At 40.0% G+C, this 19,547-nt stretch overlaps 1 protein-coding gene across 1 annotated transcript in view; it reads left to right on the forward strand.

Moving 5' to 3' along the window:
* Positions 1-260: 260 nt before the first annotated feature.
* Positions 261-19,547, forward strand: part of BAZ1A (bromodomain adjacent to zinc finger domain 1A) — a 97,125-nt gene continuing 77,838 nt past the window's right edge. The window contains exons 1-2 of the mRNA XM_060096320.1: positions 261-388; positions 11,554-11,832. Coding sequence (XP_059952303.1) covers positions 276-388; positions 11,554-11,832 — 392 coding nt within the window. The 5' untranslated portion in view covers positions 261-275. The remainder of the gene's footprint in view (positions 389-11,553; positions 11,833-19,547) is intronic.

Consider the following 19,547-nt stretch of genomic DNA (forward strand, 5'->3'; position numbering starts at 1 on the left):
CCCCATTGTGAGCCGGCAGCCGGGTGTTCGGAGGTGGGGCGGCTCCGCTGGCTCAATACCCCGACCGCGACAGGAGCGACCTCGGCTCGGGTGGCAGCCGCAGCGCGTCAGTCACACAAAAGGCAGTCGAGTTTCGCCCGGCGTGCGGACCGGCCCACGCCGCCGCCGCCGGGCGCTCCCCACCTTACCGGCTTTCCTTTCCCTCCAATTTTGATAGGGAAGCGGGGCCGGCGCGGGCGGCCGAGGGTCCGGGTGAGCCCGCGGGCGGACACGAGATGCCGCTGCTACACCGAAAGCCGTTTGTGAGACAGAAGCCGCCCGCGGACTTGCGGCCCGACGAGGAAGTTTTCCACTGTAAAGTCACCAACGAGATCTTCCGCCACTACGAGTAAGGGCCGGGCCGGGCGCGGGGGGTGCGAGGGAGTGTGGGGACTCCCTCCCCAGCGTCCTTTTGTCTCTCTCCTTTTCCAAGACCCGGGTTTCTGGCGGGGCGACTGGAAAGTGACGGGTGGCCGCGGGCCCGCGTTTCTCTGGCCCCCGAGTCCGACACGGTGACTGCGCGGGGCCCCCGGGAGGCCCGACCGGCCGAGGCACGCGTGGGGAGAGCCGGCCGGGGCAGAGGAGGCTGGGGTCCCTGGCCGGCCGCGGGGACAGCTTCTAGTCGCGGCAGCCGCCCGGCCGCCGAGCGGCGGAAACTCCCCGCCTCGCCCCTCCCCGCCTCGGCCACACGCGCGCTCCGGGGCCAGTTCCGGGATCCCCGCCCGGCGGCCGAGGGGATCCCCGCTCGGGTCAGCGGCATGGAGCCGCGGCCCCCCGGTCCGGGGAGGGAATCCCTGCCCCCGGGGGCAGGAAACGGGCTGGGCGTCGTTTCCTCGGTCGGGAGTGGAGCCTGACGTTGGAGCTGCCCAGGGTAGGGGCGGGGGTGGGGTGGGAGCGGAGTTGAGACTCCGGGGAGGGTGCTCCCCGGCAAGCCCGGGACGCTAGAGCCTCCGCCGGCCGCCTCTGGTCCGGTGCGGCTAGGCCTCGGAGTGTGCGAAGCGAGCCGTGCGCTCTGTCACCGCCTCTTCTCGGTGACTAACTCCCGGCCCCGGGGAACTCGGCGTCTCCGCCCCCGGGAGACCGGGTGAGGAAGAAGTCGGGACTGGGCGGGGGAAAAGGAGGGGGAGAGAGCAGGGCCCTGGGCGCCCCCTCGTTTTCGCTTTTGCGTATCCGGGAGCGCGGCGGTGGGAGTTGGGGGAGGGGGCTAAGACAAGTTCAACTCCAACCCCAGCCAGCCTTCTCTTTATCCCCCTGCGCATGGGACCGCCTGACATGTGCCACTCGCTTTTGTTTTGACAAGAATCCGGAGCTGCTGCCTGTGTAGTTTCAACCCCTCAATTTTTAGTCCCTTGCCTGGTTTATCCCAAGAGATCCCCTTGTCCCGTGACACCAAATAACGGGGCGTTTTAGAGCTCTGTGTTTAAACAGGCTCTCCAAGTGAGAACCTGAATTGATCAGTCGCTGAAACAGCCTGATCCTCCCTTTTTCTTATGCTTTATCCTCTCCACTCAGAAGGAGTCCCTTTGTGGCTTAGAAACCAAGTGTTATAGCAACCAAATAAATTGTGTGTAGGAGGCACCTTTTCTGAGTGGGGGCTTGCTGGAGGGAGGGCGTTAAGCAAACTCAGCACCTGTCTGAGAAATGACTAGTGAAGTTAGAAAGGACAGTTCCTTTGAGCTTTTATTTTAAGCAAGCCTTCTTTTTTCTTCGGCTCCACAGGAGTTACACGTAAACATGTCATATCCAGAGAAGTTTTTCAGCAGACAGTACTTTTAAATAGGAGTGCACATCTTACTCTGCTCCTGTACAGACTTGTTTTGTTACTCAAATAGAGTTCAGTCTTGTAACTACTTAAGTGAATTTGGATTAAGTAACTTGACAAGGATGATGTCTTATTTTTAAAGAAGATTTAGGTTAAAATCCTTGGTAATTCTGAATTTTTTCAAGAAGTTGCATGTAAAAGCGCCAACAAGATAGGAAATGGGCTTAAATTTAAACTTTTCTTCTCTTATGTAAGCAGTCCTATCTTTTTGAGACACTCTTCTCACTTTAGAAGGGAGCATAAATATGGCCCCTAGCCTCTGAATTTGAACACTTTTCAGATACTTAGGTTCTTGATGATAAAGGAAGAGATTTTTGGTATTCCAAACCTACTTTCCATTAATGTTAAGGAACTGTGTCCCCTGTAGTCTTATGACACTAAAATTACAATGTTTTAATTTTGTCCTTTGTAGTCTTATGACATTAAAATTAAAATGTTTTGTTTTCTCTTTGCTCTGTGCTGAAGCGTTTTGGTTTTTGGAAATTACAAGCAGTTTAGGAGAGGTGATGGTTTGGGAGCAAAGATATTTAATCATTTACCCTGACCAAAGCAGAACTACTGATGTTCTTAGCTATTAACGTTTATGACTTTGAATTGGCACAAAACTGGAAGAAGACTGCCATTTAATTGTGTTAAAATTTGGATTACTTTCTCTTAGATGATTACAAAGAGATCTTTCTAAAAATGCATTCATGGTGGATGGTATATGGTGGTCTGCAGATTATGGTAATCTGACCCTTGCCACAAGTCTGGAGAAACTGTGAAGGAAATATTTGTTTTCACTAATTCGTTAAATCACAAATTGGTTTATGTGAATTTGTTTGAAGATTATCTTTTAAGTACATTATTTTGAATATTTTTCTTTTGTATTTGTCTGAAGATCACTCTGCTCACCTATTTGCTCAGGTTTTTGATTTCTTGAATATAACTTTCTCTAATCAGTCTCAAAGAGTTTTACTACACTTCCGCATCTTTTTCACTTCCCAGCATAATGCAAAGTAACTGCCTCTAACTCTGGTTAGTATAGGTTGCCAGTGACCTTTTAATTGCTAAATAGTGTTTTGTGTGTCTTACCTGATATTATAGCCTAACACTTCCTCCTTTGTCCTTCTAGCAGCAACGGTCACCCTTCATTTTATCTAGTGTAACATCTGCAGTTATTGCACGGTAATGCAGTGTATTTGTTGCATCACATTTTCTCTTTTCCAAGACCCTGAATTCTTTGAGACAGGGACTATGACAAAGATGGTTACTTGGTGATTATACAGTTCAAACTCCTTTATTTATTTATTATTTATTTTTTTATTTTTTTTGCGGTACGTGGGCCTCTCACTGTTGTGGCCTCTCCCATTGCAGAGCGCAGGCTCAGCGGCCATGGCTCACGGGCCCAGCCGCTCCGCGGCATGTGGGATCTTCCCGGACCCGGGCACGAACCCGTGTCCCCTGCATCGGCAGGCGGACTCTCAACCACTGCGCCACCAGGGAAACCCTGTTTGTTTTTTTTAACTATATGCTCTTTAATTGCTAGCTCTTGTTTGACCTGCTTTCCATAAATAAAGAAGACTCATTAAAAATAGCGCATTAACTGTAGGTGAATGCATAAGCTAAAGAGCAAAAGAATGAAACTGGGCTACTGTCTTACACCATACACAAAAATTAACTCCAAATGGATTAAAGACTTGAACATAAGACCTGAAACCATAAAACTCCTAGAAGAAAACATAGGTGGTAAGCTCCTTGACATACGTCTTGGCAATGATTTTTTTTTTTTTTGAATTCAACACCAAAAGCAATAAAAGCAAAAATAAGCTAGTGGGTGGGACTACATCAAACTAAAAAGTTTCTTCACAGCAAAGGAAACCATTAACAAAATGAAAAGGCAACCTACGAAATGGAAGAAAATATTTGTAAATCTTATATCTGACAAGGGACTAATATTCAAAATATATAAAGAGCTCATGTAACTCAATAGCAAAAAAACCAAAACAACTTGATTTAAAAATGGACAGAAGATCTGAACAGATGTTTTTCCAGAGAAGATATTCAGAGAGCCAACAGGTTCTCTACATCATTAATCATCAAGGAAAGGCAAATCAAAGCCATAATGAGCTATCACTTCACACATGTTAGAATGGTTGTTATCAAAAAGACTAGAAATAACAAGTATTGGGGCTTCCCTAGTGGCACAGTGGTTGAGAGTCCGCCTGCCGATGCAGGGGACACAGGTTCGTGCCCCGGTCCGGGAAGATCCCACATGCCACGGAGCGGCTGGGCCCGTGAGCCATGGCCGCTGAGCCTGCATGTCCAGAGGCTGTGCTCTGCAACGGGAGAGACCACAACAGTGAGAGGCCCATGTACCACAAAAAACAAACAAACAAAAAAAAAAAAACAAGTATTGGGGAGGATGTGGAGAAAAACAAACCCTCATGCACTATTGATAAGAATATAAATTGGTGCAGCCATTATGGGAAATAGTATGGGGGTTCCTCAAAAAATTACAAACAGAACTGCCATATTGATACAGCAATTCCATTTCTGGGTATTTATCCAAAGAAAATGAAAACACTAATTCGAAAAGATATATGCACCCCCATGTTCATTGCAGCATTATTTATAATAGCCAAGATATGGAAACAACCTAAGTGTCCATTGATGGATAAATGGGTGAAGAAGATGTGGTACATATACACAATGGAGTATTATTCAGTCTTAAAAAAGAATGAAATCTTGCCATTTACAGCAATACCTATGGGCCTCAAGGGCATTATGCTAAGTGAAATGTTGGACAGAGAAAAGCAAATACCATATGATCTCACTTATATATGGAACCTAGGGAAAAAATATAAGAAAAACGAAGCTCATAGATAAAGAGAACAGAATAAAGTGCATAGTTTAATCTTTTAAAGGAGAGAAAAATTTATTCTGTAATTTAGTTAGCAGACAACAATTTTGTTTAAAAAAATTTTTTTTTTGGTCTGTGGATTGTTCAAATAAGGAGCGGTCAAGTCTGAACACCAGAAATTCTAGATTTGTGGGCTAAGAAAATGATTTGTATTACCTAGTGACTTTAATCTCCTTAATAAAATGACTTCTTTTTTTAGGCATTTAGACTCTTGGAATTGGAATGTATTTCCCATCTGTGATTGAATCACACTTTTCATATACAATGTGAGGAGTCTCTTCCACAACATCACTGACAGACCAGCTTATGTTTCAACCTGGCTGTCCACTGAAAAGTGTTTGACTAATTTATAAAGCATCCTGTTTTCATTGTTCATCAACTCCTCACTTGTTAATTCAGTGCTTTCAACTGTCCTCTTTTTACAGATGAGGAGGTTGGGATTGAGGAAATAAGAGTAAGTCCAAGATCAGTTCAAAAACTACCTATCTAGCAATTGGTGACACTAGAGTTCTCACTCACATACCTAAGACTCTAGAGTTTGTGTTCATATTTACCATCACATAGTGCTTATTATAGAGAATTCTTCCTAATATTTGTTAAAGTTTGCATAAGTATGCACCAAAAACATAGGGGCATTGCTTGGAATTCAATCTGGCTGCCTAGATCTTTGTGTAGGTACCATTATCCACAGTCTGCTCAGACATTTGACTTTTTTACTACACTCCCAAGTGATTAAATTCTAGACACTATATGTAAAAACCAGAATGCCATTAATTTATAGTAGGGAAAAGTGCCCTTCACATAGACCAGTCCCCAAACTGATAATCAGCTATGTATGAAATCTAGTTATTATCAGAAGGCCCTTTCGTGAGAATAGGGTTTTCAAGGAGAGTAGGATAATCTTAATAGCTAGCGTCTTCAAATTAGATGTTCAGCTCCTCTTTAGGAATAAGTCTGCCACATGGCCCAGGTATTTGGGTCTATGAGTCCTTTTTCTGTGGATGGTATAACAGATTCCTAAATACTTTTTTTTTTTTTTGCATTTTAACCTTTTATCTGCTTAGCAGGCTACCATGTTTCTTTTCTGCAGACGGAATATATCAGTTATTTATAACACGCCACTCTAAAACTTAGTGGCTCAGACAGCCATCCATTTTGTTTGCCCACTATTCTTTGGGTTGCCATTGTGGTTTCTGCTCGTCTCTCTGTGCTCTCTCATTTAGGTGAAGTCAAATGAAGTCAGGCTTGGCTGAGGCTAGATGGAGTAAGAGGTGGCCTCAGTCATATATCAGGGACCTCAGCTGGGATGGCTTTTCTTTGTGTGTATGTGTTCTCCAGCTTTATTCGGGTATAATTGACAAATAGAATTGTAAGATACTTAAAGTGTACTATGTGATAATTTAATATACTGGGATGGCATTTCTCACCATGTGATCTTTCATCCTCAGAAAGCTAACTTGGGCTTCTTCTTCCTGAGACCTTGGGCTCAGGGTTCCAGGAGGGTGAGAGTAGACACCTCTCAATGTCATTTCTGTATTTTGTTGGTCAAAGCCAATCTCAGGTCCAGCCCAGATTCAAGGGTTGGTGAAATAGGCTCTACCTCTTGTGAGAAGAGTGTGAAAGTCATTTCTAAGGAGCCTGCACATCTTCAACCCTCTTTCAAATAGTCTACCACTATGCAGCTGATAACATTTTATACTTGGGTCATCCAGATTGGATTTTGGATGTTTGCTGATAATCCTTCTACAATTAATCCCTTTTCCTACCCTCCTTCCCAATGCCAAACTTTCTCTTCAAAGATTCTCAGGTCTTATATGTGTTCTTCTGACATTGTTGCTCTACCATACAGGTTATTCTTCTGTGTATTCTTCTAGGATCTCTCTGCGAATAGGGTACCTAAACGGTAAGAATTGATATGTTTATTGAGTGCACATATAGTATGTTGGGCGTACTGTATTATTTAATTTTCATATTAACTGTTTATGGAACACATTGTCCCTATTTTACAGAAGGGGAACCAGGTTCAGTGAAGTTTGTATAAATTACCTAAGTCATATTGTACAAGTGACAAAGCTGAGATTCAGATACTTTCCTTTCTTCTTCCCATTCACATGTGTAGTTTCTCTTTTTAGATACACGTAAAAGTAAATGTGGACTGCCAATGAGAATATATTTGCTTATTCTTGACACTGTACTTTGGAAAGTCTTTGGAGATGCTGAGATAATTTGTCCCCCTCTAGTGAGAAGTGAATGTATGTCTATAACACAGTGGCATAAATCACATATGTTCTGAGGAGCCAGTGTAATGGAAACATAGAAAATGGAACTGATAACTGCTGAGGAATTGAGGAAGCCCTCAGATAGGAGATAACAACTGAGTTGGGTCCTGGAAGCTGGAGCTATAATGTTTCACCTTTGTTGATTTCTACTTAAGTCTTCATTGTCTAGATTTTAAAAATCTGTATTGCTATTCCTCACCTTAATGTCATCTGCAGATTTTAGGAGCCTGCCTTGTATGTCACTATCTAAGTTTGTCTGAGGCAGCACTAAGTAAAGTGAAAAGTAATAGTAAAGTGTTTTTTTAAACTAAGCTTTGTAATTGAACTTTCCCCCTCACCATTTATGAATAAATGTAATAAATGTAATTTTCATCTAGCAGTTATTTCTTCCTATAAGGCACGTATAGTCTGCCATGCCCATGATCACCTAATCTCCTGCTCTTGTAACCCCTTCAGTGAAGGAAATTGTTAGAACAACCCATGCTGTCTTGTAGCAATTACTACTTTTCTAAGCTTATAAACCACACTTTCCTTCTCTTGCATACCATATGCTGTTTTAGTCAAGAATTGTGTTAGTTTTTAACCTATGGCTGCATTTCTCAGTTACTAATTATTTTGTAGACAGAGGAGTTTGCTTATGTCCCTTAGATCTTTTCTGCAGTATTGGGCTGTATCTTTCTTACCTTGCTTTACATCTAGTTAATACATTTTGGGCCACTAAGTAAATAGAGTATGCTTTGCATTTATCTTTTCTGAATTGTATTTGGTTTCTGGTTTTTATGTCACTTCATTCTTAATCTTATTCTCTTAGGTTTTTAGTTTTCCAAATACTCAGCAAGTCAACAGTATGTTGCCCTTTGTTCCTTAATTTGTTGACTTTATTTTAGAAGTGTGTTCTTACCAGTACTTGACCTGGTAACTCAGAAGCAATTTTTCCTTCAGAAATAATGGCAAAGGGCAGAGGTCATCAAACTTTTTCTTAAAGGGCCAGATAGTCAATATTTTAGGCTTTTCAGGCCATTAGATGTCTGTTGCACCGACCCAACTCTACAAATGTAGTGAGGAGGCAGTCATAGGCAATACCTAAAGATGTGGGTGTGGCTGTGTTCCAATAAAACTCGAAAAACAGGTGAAAGTCTGGATTTGACCTCCAGGCCAGTAGTACGCCCATCTCTAGTAAAGAGGATTGTTGAAGGAATGTAGCAACAAATTGGAGACATAATAACCTGTATTAGTCTAAACTGATGTAAAATAGTACTTTGTGTTTTATAAAGTTTTACCCACAATAATAAAAATGTGCTGCTTGTAAAATTTTCGTTATTTATATTCTTATAATATTGAAATTGAAGAGGCGCTGTAACCTATCCCCTGGAGTTCAGCATTATTAACAAAATCCTACACATTTGAATGTGTATGATGAATGGGTGAAGAGCAGAATATAGAAGTGGAAGTAAGTGAAGGTATATAATGTTAGAGATGGTGCCGTGATGAATAGGGAGTGATGAATAGGGAGAAGTAGCCTTGGGCTTTATTTCCCTTGCTTTAAAATGGCCACTGTGAAAGAAAATTCCAATAAAAATGAATTTAAAAAAATGGCCGCTGTGGTAGTGTGTCCTGCCTTCCTCCTCCTGAGGGTGGATCTTTGTGCACAGCAGGACTATAATGTAAGACCTTTGTAGGGTAGATAGACACAAAGGAAACAAATAGAACAAACACTTTGCAGGAGGCTCTGGGAACCTGGGTGAAGAAGGGTAGCTGTACTGTCGCTGGTTACTCTCTGTCCACATGTTTAGTGGAGGTTTGTGGCACTTGTGCCATTCTTCTTCTTGGCATTTTGAACAATGGTAACAAATCTAAATAGTGTTTATTGCAGCTCAGTCTAAAGTCTGTCGCCCTGCCATGGCACCAAATACCCCAGGCTATCAAATACCCACCTGCTATGGCTAGAGCTGTGCTGTCCAATGCAGGAGCCATTGGTTATTAAGAACTTGAAGGGTGACTAGTCAGAATTAAGATGCGCAGTAAATGTAAAATACATGCTGGATTTTGAAGACTTGGTACCCAAAAAAAAAAAAAGTAAACTATTTCAATATTGATTACATATTGAACTATTTTGGAATATATTGGGTTAAATAAAATATATTAATTTCATTAGTATGTCTTTAAAAATTTTTTTAATGTGGCCAGTAGAAAATTTTAAATTATATGTGTAGCTAGCATTCTACTTTTGATAGCACTAGCTTAGAGACTAGTTAATGTATAACATATCTAGATTTGAAATATATTTTTCTTACAGTTGACCATGGATAGGGAGGGCTGATGGTAAAGTTATACACAGATTTTTGACTGTGTGGAGATCAGCACCCCTATCCTCCCCTACCCCCATAGTTCAAAGGTCACCTGTAGTACTAGGTAAATAGTTTAAATTATTAGAATATCTCACACACATTATATATGTGGCTTGGGAATCTGTGTTTGTTTCTAAAGGAAAAAGTTTAAAACTTTTATAAAGCTTTCTAAGTGAACTGCAGTTTTAGGCAGTAAAAATTAAATAAGACCTCTTTCAAGATCCATCCATTCATTCATTTTATTCTGCCCTGTTGATAACCCTCTATTGGGTATGTCTGTTGCCTCTCACTTAGCTATTTATCTCACATAGATTTTATTATAAGAATCAGATTATATTCATTTTTTTCCCTCTGGCATTTTTTTCCTTCAACTCCACTTTTCCTTTTCATCCTAACTCTTCATGCCAGTTCCTCCCAAAGATGTTCTAGCATTTCTGGATCTTTTGTGCCTGCCTCTCCTCCTTCCCTTCCTCTGAATTCCGGAAGGATATCTGCCTCTATTTTGTAAAGATAATCACTTTTTACTTTGTATTTTAATGATATACACCCATTATCCCCATTACTAAACGGCACATACTTCAAAAGGATTTCCTTTGTACTGAATTAGTCATGTAAGTTGGCATATGTATATTATCTCTTTAGATCTCATTTATGTTAAGATATGATTAGTTTCTCTTTACTTCCATAGATTTCATTTTTTGTTGTTCTCGTAGAATCTACAGACAAATATGCAAATGAAACTATCTTAATTGAATTACTCCAAATCTTCTTTGGAGATCAGACTACAGGGGTAACCTGTACAGATATACTAACAAGGAAATAAACATGTAACAGTTTTAATAATTTTTAGAATGATGAGAAGGAAAGGGGTATTTCAGGAAGGAGAAAAAGTTAGAGAATAGTGAATTATGTTGATTACATATAACTGTTGAAAAGTAGACTGAAATATAGAGGCGGGCAAAATATTTACCCATATCTTAACCACTTAGAGGCAACTACTGTTAATCTTTTTGCATATGTCTAACCTTTTCTGTTTAAAAAATATTTTTATTATAAAAACAATATGAATACATGCTGAGTATAAAAATTCAAACAATATGGAACTATTTAGAATAACAAATTTTCCTCTTCCTTCCTTCCCAGTCCGTCCCTTTCTCCATAGGGAACATCTGTTTATGGTATTTGTATAAATACGAACATTTGCACGTTTTTGCTATTATTATAATTAATGCATATGGAATTATGTCATTCAGTGATTTTGAGTTTTTTTCTCTTTAATATACCTTAGAAATCTTTCCATATAGTAGATCTCTCGCATTTTAAAAATGACTGAATAGAGTTTTTGAAAAGAAATTAGTGCTTATAGTAAGAAATCCCAACAGTGCAGAAAAGCACTGGGTAGAATGGTCCCTAGGTCCCATCCCCATTCTGTAGCTGTTACCTTGATTTTTGTATAACATTCCAGGAATGTTTTATGCTTCCTTAAGTTATCTTTCTCTACTTTCCTTCCTTCCTTCCTTCTTTCCTTCCTTCTACCCTTTCTTTTTCTTCCTTTCTCTTTTTTAATTTTAACACAGGTGGGACCGTATTATATATATTGTTTGGATAAGCTTTTACTTTGAAAAAATACAGGAGGGAAGCAGACTGGAAAGTTGTTTTCCCTGTTTATGCTATTTAAGAACTCTCCTTCTGTTTCATGACTGATTTTTCATTATATGAAGTACTATAATTTATTTAACTTTTCTCTTATTGTTTGATGCTTAGATTTCCCAGTTTTTCACTATTATGTTAAAGCCTTTCAAAATTCATAGTTAAGTGCTTGAATTGACAATGTTTTGACTGCTTTGGAACAAAAAGCTTAAAAATTAGAAGGAAAAAAGAAAGGTTGAGTTAATTTTGTTTCACTTCTGTTTCAAAACTGATAGAAATTAAAGTCCAATTTTGGCTGAATGTACCTGTAAGTTGCAGAATATAAATGTCTAGTTTAAATATACTTTTTCTTATGTTTGTAATATTAATGTGTAAGTTGACCAGTTACTAAACTTGTTTGAGTTCTATGAGTCTATGTAAAATTTTGCAATAAAGGAACAATCCTTTATCAGCTTTTAATGTAAAATTTGTGAAATGATAGGTAATGGATTTTTGTTTTTGTTTTTTAATCAGTGACTTTTTTGAACGAACCATTCTGTGCAACAGTCTGGTGTGGAGTTGTGCTGTGACGGGTAGACCTGGACTGACCTATCAGGAAGCACTTGAGTCAGAAAAAAAAGCAAGAGAGAATCTTCAGAGTTTTCCAGAACCACTAATTATTCCAGTTTTATACTTGACCAACCTTACCCATCGTTCACGCTTACATGAAATTTGTGATGATATTTTTGCGTATGTCAAGGATCGATATTTTGTTGAAGAAACTGTGGAAGTCATTAGGAACAATGGTGCAAGGTAAAGTACTTTTAATTTTTTCTTTTGTTATACATACATTCACATTGATCAAATTCAAAGTACACACAGGGATGAACTGAGGAAAAGCTTACCTTTGACTATTTTCCACCTACCATGTTACCCTCCCCCAAGATAGCCCTTGTGTTAACAGTTTCTTGTGTATTTTTCCAAAGCTAATTTTTATATAAGACCACCAAAAATATGTACATGTGCGTGTGTGCACACACACACACACACAATCAATCTCCTGCTACTTTCAACGCGAAAGGTAACATACTGTAGTTTATACCTTTTTTCACTCAAAATATCTTGAAGATTACTCCATTACTTTATAAACCACCTTCCTTCTCTTTTTTTATTTACTATATGTTCTATTATATCCAAGTTTCACCTCTATTTAAGAGTAAAAAATCTTAAAGATATCTACTGTGTTCTCATTATGTTACCTATTAGTTTAAATATGCCTGTATTTCTTGCTGGGTTTTAGTAGTTCTTTGATAAGGTGAAGACTGAATTTTATATACTCTATTAAGTTCTCTTCTCTCTTACCCAGGTCTTCAAGAAAAAAGTGGGTTTTTCATATTGCAAAGTTAAATTGAGTTTATCTATGGCACTAAATTAAAAAGTATCATTGCTGGGCTTCCCTGGTGGCGCAGTGGTTGAGAGTCCGCCTGCCGATGCAGGGGACGCGGGTTCGTACCCCGGTGCGGGAAGATCCCACATGCCACGGAGCGGCTAGGCCCGTGAGCCACGGCCGCTGAGCCTGCGCGTCCGGAGCCTGTGCTCCGCGACGGGAGAGGCCACAACAGTGAGAGGCCCGCGTACCGCAAAAAAAAAAAAAAAAGTATCATTGCTTTCCTGAAATCTTAAGCATTTATGATTGGCTAGTCACTGATATTTATTACAGTAATCCTTATTTGCATTAAAACTTTTTTTTTTTTTTTTTTTTTTGCGGTACGCGGGCCTCTCACTGCTGTGGGCTCTCCCATTGCGGAGCACAGGCTCCGGACGCGCAGGCTCAGCGGCCATGGCTCACGGGCCCAGCCGCTCCGCGGCATGTGGGATCTTCACAGACAGGGGCACGAACCCACGTCCCCTGCATCGGCAGGCGGACTCTCAACCACTGCGCCACCAGGGAAGCCCTGCATTAAAACTTTTTATAGCCTCCTGACTTTTGAGGCAGTGACTATTTTGGGATGCTTTTTCCCCTTTGTTAACCTGAATGAAAATTTTTTTCTTTTTGAATTTTATTTTTTTAGTATTTATTTATTTATATATTTATTTGGCTGCATTGGGTCTTAGTTGCAGCATGTGGGATCTTTTGTTGTGGTGCATGGGCTCTTCTTTGTGGCACGTGGGCTCAGTAGTTGTGGCACACAGGCTTAGTTGCCCCGCAGCATGTGGGATCCTAGTTCCCAGACCAGGGATCAAACCCACGTCCCCTGCATTGGAAGGCTGATTCTTAACCACTGGACCACCAGGGAAGTCCCTCTTTTTGAATTTTAAACTTTAGCAGTCAAAACTTACTATATATGTTCTTAATTATATGTCAATAATTATGTTCTTTATTATCTTATTTTGGAGAATCATCATGAGTTTTTATATAATTTCAGAATAATGTCTTTAATATAATCCATTTTAGTTATTAAATGCTACTCTGCATGAATCTTAAAAATCCAGGAGGTGTTTATATTAAGATCTGAATTTGCTTGGATTTGATTTTGGTGAAGAATTGAAGAAGTTCCTTTTTTAATTGTAGAAGCAACAAATGATAAAAATTGAAGGATTTTTCATTTGTCTCATGACTTTTGGGAAAAAAGATCTTTATTTTCAAGAGGAAAGATTGATATGTCACCAGTAATCCCACCAAGAACATACCAATCTATATCACCAAAAGGTATAATAGGGCCTGTTTGGGGACCAGGACAATTTTTTTTTCTCCTTATAGTCATTATTTTATTTGACTTATGCCAAAAGTGTTTTCTAACTTAAAAATCATTGGGATACGTTAACCTTTAACATTAGGTTAAATATTGCTTACGTCTAGAAATACAGTTGTTCAGTGTTTTTTGTATAGCTTTTTTTGGTTGTATCTTAAAAATGGGCTTCAGATAGTTGTAGCTTTAATGACAGTAGTAAACTAGGGTACATTGTAGAAATGGGAAATCTGAGAGTCACAATTTTATTGATTATTCATTAGAAACATACTCCTTCAGACTTCCCTGGTGGCACAGAGGTTAAGAACCCTCCTACCAATGCAGGGGACACAGGTTGGATCCCTGGTCTGGGAAGATCCAACATGCCGTGGAGCAACTAAGCCCATGTGCCACAACTACTGAGCCTGCACTCTAGAGCTGGTGAGCCACAACTACTGAGCCCTCGTGCCACAACTACTGAAGCCCATGCACTTAGAGCCTGTGCTCCGCAACAAGGGAAGCCACTGCACTGAGAAGTCCACGCACTGCAACGAAGAATAGCCCTCGCTTGCTGCAACTAGAGAAAACCCGCGTGCAGCAATGAAGACCCAACGCAGCCAAAAATAAAATTAATTAATTAATTGTTTTTAAAAAAAGAATCCTATAGTGGATTCAATGTGAACCTCAAAAAGAAAAAAAGAAAACACACTTCTTCTGGCTTACTGGCCATTCTTACTCTTTGTGCGGGAAAGGAGAAATCTTGGATGACTCATTGACTTTTTTGCCTTCAGCAGCTGGGTAGATGGTAAGATGCAGAGGCCTCAGGAAGTAATACTATCAGAGTCTAGCCATCTTTGCTCTCATCTCAGACCCAGATATTTCTGACTGCTCTGATTTTGCCTTTCACGGACATATTGCTTAGGTGATTCATGAGTGTCACTTAGAGGCTAGACACTAGTTACTGGGGATATAACAAGGATTAAGATGTCCTTAAAGAGTTCAGTGAAAGGAGAGACAAACATGTCAACTTGCCGGGTATTAAAATAAATGTATGAATGAGGTAATTCAGGAGCATCCAGGTCCAGAGTGCCATAGAGGCTAGGCCTGGGTTCCCTACACTCACACTAACACTGGTTATTTTAGTCTTTTCATCTTTACCAAATCTGATGATACCTCAATGTTTATTTGCTTTTCAGATCCTTTGCTCATTTTCCTTTTGGCTTTTTTGTCATCAGTAGATTTATGAAAGATCTTTGTTAAATACTAGGCATATTAAACTCTTTGTCACTTTGTTACAAATATTTTTGTTTCATTTTTTGCTTTTTCTTAAATGTGCGGTAAATGTAAAAAGGACTTTGGGGCTTCCCTGGTGGCTCAGTGGTTGAGAGTCTGCCTGCCGATGCAGGGGACATGGGTTCGTGTCCCGGTCCAGGAGGATCCCACATGCCGTGGAGCGGCTGGGCCCGTGAGCCATGGCCGCTGGGCCTGCGTGTCCAGAGCCTGTGCTCCTCAACGGGAGAGGCCACAACAGTGAGAGGCCTGTGTACCACAAAAAAAAAAAAGGACTTAAAAATATGTATAAAGAATAATGATAGAACTAAGGAATAATGAATAAAACTTCAATAAATACACATTCAACACTTGATTTTAATAGAATACCTTTATCTTTGATGTTTGTTTATAGTTTGAGAAAAGTTTTCTCGTTTTATAGGAAGCAGAATTGTGTGATAGTGAAGGGTTTAGGCTTTGGAGTCAGACTGACCTTGTTGGACAATGACATCCTTTCAGGTTATTGTGAGACTAAAATGAGAGTGTGTGTGGGGGGTGCACATTTTTGAATTGCTATATAAGTAGAATATAGTGGCATTTTACTAGGGGAATAATGCTCCTGTTGGCCCAAGAGGGTTATATGGAAGTTAGTATTTTTCTTCTATTATTGGCTAGGTTTTCTATTATTTTATATTATAATTAAGCTTCAAGCCTGACTTGAGATTTCTTCAACTTTCGATACTAGTTCCTGCATACACCTTTATCCTTTCACCTTTTTAACTTAAATTTCAGTTAAAATAACTTAAATATATAAACTTGACTAGATCTCCTTTGGTTGGAATTGTACCTCTCCCATCTACATACTACTTGTGTAACTTTTGGGGAAGTTATTTAACATCACTTATCTCTTCTTTGTGTATGTAGTAGAATTATTGTGAAGATTGACTGAGATGCTGTATGTGATGTTCCATGCACACAGCAAGTATTCAATAAATGACACGTAAAAAGAGTCCATCTTTTTCCATTTTGATTTTTTTGGTGCTCTGTCATGCTTGTAAACTCTTATTCTATTACACTGATATGAGGAGAGGACTTGGCATGATGTTTTTCATTTGGAAAGTGCTCTAGACCCCAAGGAACATGTGTCCCTTTTGGCTTCACATCTGCTTGTGTAACTTTGGGATTGAGTTCAGTTTTGAGGTAATGATGCTAGTGATAAGGTTCTGGCGTCCTCAGGGGGTCAACTAGGGCAAATCCAGCTTCGGTGATGAGAGAAGCTCCAGGTTGAGTTTCCTCAGTATCCCTGTTGACTTTTATCTGCAGGCTCCTGTGGCTTCTGTATCTGACTGTGGCTTGAGGCTTATCCTTACAGGACTTATTTAGAGAATTCAGTGGATTTCTCCCAGTGGCTGAGAAATAGCAGGCACTTACTATCTTCATGGGATCCATAGGATCCACAGTATGAGATGACTGTGCTCCTACTCCCACTTTCCACTCTTTGAAAGTTAGAATGTGACGTTAGAAGAATTTGCTTCCACAGGACATACATCTCCCTCTGCTTTTTAAGTTAAATGTGCTTTATTGAGATATGATTCACACACTGTAAAATTTGCCCATTTAAAGTGTACAACTCAGTGGGTTTTAGTTATATGATGATTTCCACTAATTCCAGAATATTTTCATGACCCCAATAAGTCCTGTACCAATTAGCAGGCCCTCCCCACTGCACTCTCCCCTCAGCCCCTGGCAACTGCTAATCTGTTTTCTGTCTCTGTGGATTTGCCTATTCTGGACATTTCATATATGTGGAATCATAAAGTATGTACCTTTCTGTGTTTGGTTTCTTTCATTTAACTATAATGTTTTCAAGGTTCATCTGAGTTGTAGCATGTGTCAGTATTTTATTTCTTTTTATTGATAAACACATTCTACTGTATGGATCTATCACATTTTGTTTATCCATTTGTCAGTTAATAGATATTTGAGCTTCCACTTTTGGACAATTATAAATAATGCTGTTACAAACATTTCTGTACAAGTTTTTGTGTGAACATATGTTTACAGTTCTCTTGGGTATATACCTAGAAGTAGAATTGCTAAGTCATTTGGTAACTCTATGTTTAGCATTTGAGGAATCTCCAAACTTTTCCAAAGCAGTTGCATCATTTTACCTTCCTACTAGCAATGTATGAGAGAGTTCGTTTGTCCACATCCTCATCAAGCTATATGTATGGACAATTTATTATTGTCCGTCTTTTTAATTTTGCCATCCTAGTGGGTGTGAAGTGGTATCTCATTGTAGTTTTGATTTGCATTTCCCTAGTGACTAATAACGTTGAGCATCATTTTATGTACTTATTGATCATTTGTGTATCTTCTTTGGAAAAATGTCTTCTCTGGTCCTTTGCCCATCTTTAAACTGGGTTATTTATCTTTTTATTACCGAGTTGTAAGAGTTCTTTGTGATTTGGGGTATAAGTCCCTTAGCAGATATATGGTTTGCAGATATTTCCTCCCATTCTGTGAGTTGTCTTTTCACATTCTTTTTTTTTTTTTTTTTTTTTTTTTTTTTTGCGGTATGCAGGCCTCTCACTGTTGTGGCCTCTCCCGTTGCGGAGCACAGGCTCCAGACGTGCAGGCTCAGCAGCCATGGCTCACGGGCCTAGCCGCTCTGCGGCATGCGGGATCTTCCCGGACCGGGGCACGAACCCATGTCCCCTGCATCGGCAGGCGGACTCTCAACCACTGCACCACCAGGGAAGCCCTCACATTCTTTATGGTACCATTTGCAGCACCATTTCCCTTTGCTTTTAACTTTTGTGCCACTTGTCAATAACATATACCTTTTGTTTCTACCTGTGTTGGCAGAACTTAGCAGTGGTCCTAAAGACTTCTTCATCCATTAGAATTACTGGATTAGATTTACTGGAAAGAATATGCTATGTTACAGAGAAGTGGATGGGCGCATTCTTAGGCTGAATTATTTCAGTATGGGTACTCTGGATCTTCTCACTTCAGTATTCTTATTGTCTCATTTACCTTTAGATATCCCTCCCTCTTTTCCTTTTGCACCTTACACGTATAGATTAGGTGCTTCCCTCCCCACCAAGACTTTCTGTTTTGAAATTGGCAATCTGCAGACAGATTCTTCTAGAAGATCCTTTGTCATTGCTATGGCAGATGAAGTAAAGAGAACAGCAGACTACTTGACTGAACCATACCAGTTTAGTTCTTTACATGCCCCATCCTGATTACCACCAGCTTGCCTGCCAATCATGCTGCCATTTGTTTTCTGCTGCTTCCTTGGAGCCTATGGGAAAAGTGAGAGGATGGCTGGTCTTGTGAAGAAAACACTAAACTGGTAGTCAGGTCTGTTAATTCTTAAATAACTACCAGATGCTTTGAATATACATTATATCAGCAGGTATGAGACAAGGACTTACAGTTTCTATTTACAGATGAGGAAACAGAGATCCAAAGAAGTTGTGTTTTTTTTGATAGTTGTTTACCATGTATTTAATGATACCTGTTACTTATTGATACTTGCACTGTTCCAGACACTGGAGATACAGCAGTGAACAAGACAAAGTCATGGAGCGTCCGTTCTAATCTTACAAGTAGTAAACTGTAGGATTTAAATTCAGATAGGGCTGACTTACAAAATTATTTCTTTCTCAGTATCACTGTGTCCTTGATTTTGGATTCTGCCGTTTGTGATTAGCTGTATGGTTCTGTGCAAGTAATTTAAACTCTTAAGTGTTAGTCTTTTTTCATGTGTTAAATGGACCCCCCGCCTTACAGGGTTGCCTCACAGGGTAAAATGACACAATGAATGTGAATTTTTAAAAGCTGTATTATATAATATTGCCTTTTAAAAAATATTTATTTATTTGGTTGCGCCGGGTCTTAGTTGCTGCAGGCAGGCTCCTTAGTTGTGGCATGCGAACTCCTAGTTGCGGCATGCGAACTCCTATTTGCAGCATGGGTGTGGGATCTAATTCCCTCCCCAGGGATCGAACCCGGGCCCCCTGCATTGGGAGCATGGAGTCCCATCCACTGCGCCACCAGGGAAGTCCCAATATTACCTTTTGATGTAGGTGTCTTGTTAGTATTTGAATGTTTATTGGTGGTCATGCAGTTTTGTTTTGTTTTTGTTTGTTTTTTCGGATATGCCAGTAGTGATGTGAGGCTACAGTAGCTGCCTGGGACACTGTAACTTGGAATCAAGTTTCTCTGTTGCAACTCTGAGCAGAAACCCCATAGTTAACAATATCAGTGTCTTAGAAAGACATAGTTGTTTGTTTTTGAAGACAATCATCCCTCATTTGTATGTGATCTTCTAAAAATGCTACACAAGTAGTTTTCAAGACATCCAAGTTTCAAGTAACTTTATCTTTTTTTTTTGACAAGCCTGATAACCATTGTTTAATAAAGGATTAGGAGGATGGTGAATTAGAACTCAAATAATTGCATGATAAACTCATCTTCTCTCCCCAGCCCTAGAACTGGTGAATTGAATCAGGAAAAAGG

Source organism: Mesoplodon densirostris, chromosome 4, assembly GCF_025265405.1.
Source record: "Mesoplodon densirostris isolate mMesDen1 chromosome 4, mMesDen1 primary haplotype, whole genome shotgun sequence".
Lineage (NCBI taxonomy): Eukaryota > Metazoa > Chordata > Mammalia > Artiodactyla > Ziphiidae > Mesoplodon > Mesoplodon densirostris.